We start from the raw sequence: 5419 nt of genomic DNA on the forward strand, positions 1-5419 counted from the left end.
GACACATTGTACTCTCATCCTATTCAAAATGACATTAATTAAAATTTTTTATACGATATATTTTGATAACATGAGAGCATCATGTCATTCATATTCAATCATAACTTAATAATTTTTTATTTGTATTAATTTTCTAAATAATATATTTATTAACCATCTACTTAACTTATTATTATTTTTATTATTTTTAAAAAATATAAACCAATTGATTACACCAAAGGTTTTCAAAACCCAAGTTGCCACACGTTCAGCCATCTTGCATCACGAGACGGATCCCGATAAGGGTAAAAGAGTTTTTTTTTTTAATTTGTTTTCATTATTTTTTTATACCTTTAAATAATTATTTAAAAAAAAATTCACAAAATTATTAAAAATATTTTTTTAATTACTAAAAAAAAAAAATTATGGAGACCCAACTGTTAGCTAGAGTAGCATTTTTCTCTTGCATTACTGCTGACTCATACCTATAATATCATTTGTCCCCTTTCAAAATCGATCTTTACAAAGTGACAAAAAAATAAGGCAAAAGATACGTTCGAGGAAGCAGAGCCAGGCCATGACCGAATTACTTTAATATATACATATAAAGGCAGATTGAGATAAGGTACACAAACAAAGACTGGGTATGTAATAAAGGAAGGAGTGGAAAAATAAAAATTTGCGAGAGTTTTTTTCAAACAAAATACAAAGTAATATTGGAAGTTGGAAGCAGTCAAAGTCAATCTTCCACCTAACATTTGCACCATTGAACGAACCACTGCATATAATTAAAGAATTAAAGTCTTTACTTTAATACCACTTAGAAAGTTTAAACAGAAAAGACATTAAGGTAGGGCTTTCATTGCAAAATAATTCATATATCATTTTGGCATATAGATTAGAGTCTATTTGGAAATACAATTATTTTAAGATATTCTCAAATTACTTCTTAAACTAATTATTCACAAACTATTTCACTGCAACTCATAGATATTTTGAGATATTAGGTTTCGTTTGGTAAGAAAATTCATTTTAACTTATCATTATAACTTTTTCAAATCTCAATACAAAATATAATAAACAATTTAACTTTTTAAAATTTTAAAATAATAATAATATTAAAAAATAATATTTTATCATCTCAACTCAACTCAATTTAACATTCAAATGCACTCTAAGTATCCAAACGCAAAACATAGACTAAGAGCATGTTTGGGTACATAATTGTTCTTATGTATTCTTAAATATTCTCAACAAATTTCTTTACAAACATCACTCAAACGCAAAACATTTCTAAATTTCAAACTTTCAATTTTTTTCTTTTATTTATTATAATTTTTTCAAACTTTCAAATAAAATATAAAAAATAATATAATTTTTCATATTTTAAAATAAAATAATATTTAAAGAAATTTTAATTTTATAATATGTTAATTTAATTTTTTTAATTCTAATAAAATATCTTAAATTAAACTATTTTATTATTATTCATAACATATTTCAAACCCTCCACAGGTATTTTGAGACATAGGATCAAACAGCTTATAATATTATTCATGAGTAATTCTACATACAACCGTGAAGTGCGTAACCGCCGCGTAATCATTTTGAAAAAGAGTGGGGTCCACTATTAAAAAATTAATTTTTTTCATGTGGGTCCCATGTTTTTTTCATTTTTTTCAAAGCGATTACGCGGCGGTTACGCAATTCACGGTTGTAAGTATTTTTTCTCATTATTCATAACATTTTAAATCTGTGATATCAGAACGTACACCTACGATCTTAGTTGTCTCTATCTTGTACGTACTACAGATCAAAGGATCATTCACTGCGATTTTGATTGCCTGAGAGCATTAGCATCAGAATATCCAAATGCAAATGCAAAAGCTCAAATGGTTAATAAAACATAAAAAGGGGCTGCATTTAGATTATGCAAGTGTAAAATCAAATGGCTTTTAGCTACAATGATTCAACTCCTTCTGTCATATTTGACTTGATGTTGTAGCTCAACTAAATGTTTGTTTATTATTTTCTTCCTCTCTCTCTTCCCTCGATTTTTCCAATGTGAATTAGTTGTTATTCCAATCTAGCCTCTATACAAAATGCATCAAGCCTAGTAAATGAACAAGTATCGACACAGAACAAAAAAATTAATATTGTAAAACATTAATATTTTCATGTAGCCCTTAATTTAAAAAAAAAATTAATAGAAAAAAAAATTGAGAAAAAAATATTATTAAATTTAGAATATTTTATTATTATTTTAACTAATAGATGGATAATCCAATATGGGAATAAGTTTTGAGTGGAATAATCAAATACAAAATCATGTCATATTATACAAATTTTACATTTGCATATGCATAATCCAATACTAATGTTCTCAGGGTGGGGTTTTCGAAATGGATAATTGACATCGCTCCTAGGGGTGCTACCCGCATGGGTGCCCCCGCTCCGCACCATACGGGTGGAGGGGTTTCATACCCCACCCCTAGGAGGATGGGGCGGGGCCCCCCTCCTCGCTACCGGGGGGTGGGGTAGAAACCGCACCCCGCTCAACCCATTGTTTAAATTTTTTTTTTTTTAGTCTAAAAATGTTTTTATACTCAAATTATAATATAATTTAAAGTATAAATTGAAATTTATATATGAAAAAAATATAAACTTATTAGAGTTATATTTTGGATTGTCTTGGCCTCCTAGGCCGACCATTATATAGGAGACCAATGCAATACAATAGTAATAGTTAAGCAATATGGGACTTAATGTACCAAGATAATCCATTAACTTGAAGTTAAATTCAAATTTTTAACAAATTGTATATATTTATATACAATATATTTATATAAATTATTTATATAAATATTATAAATTATAAATTTTTACATTAAAAATAGGAGGAGGGCGGGGGCGGGGCCCCGCTGGGGTCAATCCGCCCCCACCGTTCCTCTTTTTTTTTTTTTTTTACTTCACGATTAAAGAAATAATTTTTAATAATATTATAATTTTTTAAAAAAAATATTAAAAAATTACATATAAAAAAAAAAAAACCAAAATAACTAACGGCAGCTCCCAGGAAGCTATCAGCAGTGGCTGTAGTGCCTTATTTCCCTGTAATCTTTTAAGGAAAATAATACTATCACCATTGATTTTTACTACTAGGTATTATTGTTGGAATTTTTTAATTTTTTTCACTTAATAATTAGGAAAGTATTTTATTAATAATATTATAAATTTTTATTTTTTTAAAAAATATTAAAAAATATTAAAAAAAAAGATATAAAATAAAATAAAAAAGATAAATTATGCCTCACGTAGCTGCCGCTGGGAGCGGTGGCTGTAGTGCCACCCATACCCAAATTTTCCCGTGGTTTTATGTCGCATGACTTCGAGGATGCCCTCGCGGAGGTAAACAAGTGGTAAGATTTTTCATTTCGAATGCTCATTCCTTCAAACCAATCAAATTCAGACCCCACATGTTTGACAAATTGTCCCTTACGAGCACGTCAGGGTAGGGTGCTGTGATAATCTCTTGCACCAGTGGGCACCTTTGCTTTATTGTGGCGTATGTAACTGATGGGTGCTCTGAAGAATATGGAACAGCTGCAGTCAACATGTTTTACTTTATATTTAGCTATATAAAGCCAGGCCAGAGAAGGGTATTCAACCAAAAGGTACTTGGGGAGGTTGAAGACTCTCACTTTCCTACAAAAACCCGCATCTTCCCCTTACAATTCTCATGTCGAATCCTCGAGTTCGACACATCTCAGAATGCTTTATCAAACCAGAATATGCATCGGAAGAGTCGAAGCAACCCTTATACCTGACGCCATGGGATCTTGCCATGCTCTCTGTGAACTACATCCAAAAGGGCCTTTTTTACAACAAGCCTCCCGCATCAGATGACCAAGATCAAGCCTTCGTCAAGACTCTCTTGGACCGGTTGAAGAGCTCCCTCGCCCTCGCCCTTGTCCATTTCTATCCACTTTCCGGCCGCCTTGTGACGCAAAAAAATGAAAACCCACCTTCCTGCTTGGTTTTCGTTGACTGCAATAACAGTCCTGGAGCTAAATTTATACACACAGCGCTAGACATAAAAATAGCAGACATCCTTTCACCGATTGATGTCCCATCTGTTGCTCAATCGTTATTTGATCATGACAGAGCGATCAATCATGATGGGCATACAATGGCTCTGCTTTCCATTCAAATGACGGAGCTCAAAGATGGCATTTTTATAGGCTGTTCCATCAACCATTCAATTGCAGATGGAACATCTTATTGGCATTTCTTTAACTCCTGGTCTGAGATCTTTCAGGCAGATGGAAATAATGTTTCCCTTTCGCGTCCACCTATCCATAAACGATGGTTTCCTGATGGATATGGTCCAATCATGAACCTCCCTTACACACACCCAGATGAGTTCACAAGCAGGTATGAAGCACCCGAACTCAGAGAGAGAATGTTCCATTTCTCATCAGAATCCATAGCCAAACTCAAAGCCAAGGCCAATGGAGAGAGCAACACAAACAAAATCTCATCCTTCCAATCCTTGTCGGCACTTGTCTGGAGGTGCATAACTCGTGCACGCCGTCTTCCACACCACCAGACAACCCATTGCAGGATGGCCACCAATAACAGAACAAGAATCGATCCACCCTTTTCTCCTGACTACTTTGGGAACTCGATTCATGTGGTGGCTGGAGTAGCCACAGCCGGGGAATTGCTTGAGCAGAGTCTTGGGTGGGCGGCATGGCAGTTGAACCAGGCCGTGGTTAACCACTCTGACAAGATTGTGCGTGGATGGCTCGACGCCTGGCTGCAGTCTCCGACTGTTTATCAACTTAATCGGCTATTTGACCGTTACAGCGTGATGATGGGGAGTTCACCCAGATTCAACATGTACGGGAATGAATTTGGAATGGGGAAAGCAGTGGCACTTCGCAGTGGATATGCAAACAAGTTTGATGGGAAAGTTTCAGCATACCCGGGATATGAGGGAGGAGGAAGCGTAGATTTGGAGTTTTGCCTTCCACCAGATTCAATGAGAGCTCTGGAATCTGATGAGGAATTCATGGATGCTGTCACTCTTTCCAATCGGCTGCACTAATATTTGCAAAGCTTTTCCCTGCACTAATATTTATCATCTGAAGTCGCGTCAAGTGGTAATGATGAAGAACGATGGTTCAAAGGACAATAAATAATAATTTCATGTGTTTTGAGTGAACAATATATAGCACGCTGATCTACCATACTGAAGATTAATGATCCACTCTTATAAAACCTAGACCCTCAATTTACTTGTCATTAGTACAAAACAAGAAGTCTGAACTGTGAGCATTAGTAGTGAATTAGGCATAGTTAAAATTTAGCCAAGATTTGGCTAGCTTGCTGAAAATGTATCATCATCAAACTCAATATATCTACAGTAATTTTAACT

At 34.0% G+C, this 5419-nt stretch overlaps 1 protein-coding gene across 1 annotated transcript; it reads left to right on the forward strand.

The window, feature by feature from the left end:
* The first annotated feature begins 3666 nt into the window (after positions 1-3666).
* On the forward strand, positions 3667-5218 carry LOC108990381 (uncharacterized acetyltransferase At3g50280-like). The gene has a single exon (XM_018964322.2). It carries the CDS (start codon positions 3719-3721, stop codon positions 5087-5089), a length of 1371 nt encoding a protein of 456 aa, XP_018819867.1. The 5' UTR covers positions 3667-3718; the 3' UTR covers positions 5090-5218.
* The last annotated feature ends 201 nt before the right edge of the window (positions 5219-5419 follow it).

The sequence above is a fragment of the Juglans regia genome, chromosome 15 (genome assembly GCF_001411555.2).
Source record: "Juglans regia cultivar Chandler chromosome 15, Walnut 2.0, whole genome shotgun sequence".
Taxonomy (NCBI): domain Eukaryota; kingdom Viridiplantae; phylum Streptophyta; class Magnoliopsida; order Fagales; family Juglandaceae; genus Juglans; species Juglans regia.

What these genes read in the sequence shown, in the direction of transcription:
- LOC108990381 (XM_018964322.2), top strand. Translation starts at nt 3,719, where the DNA reads ATGTCGAATCCTCGAGTTCGACACATCTCAGAATGCTTTATCAAACCA.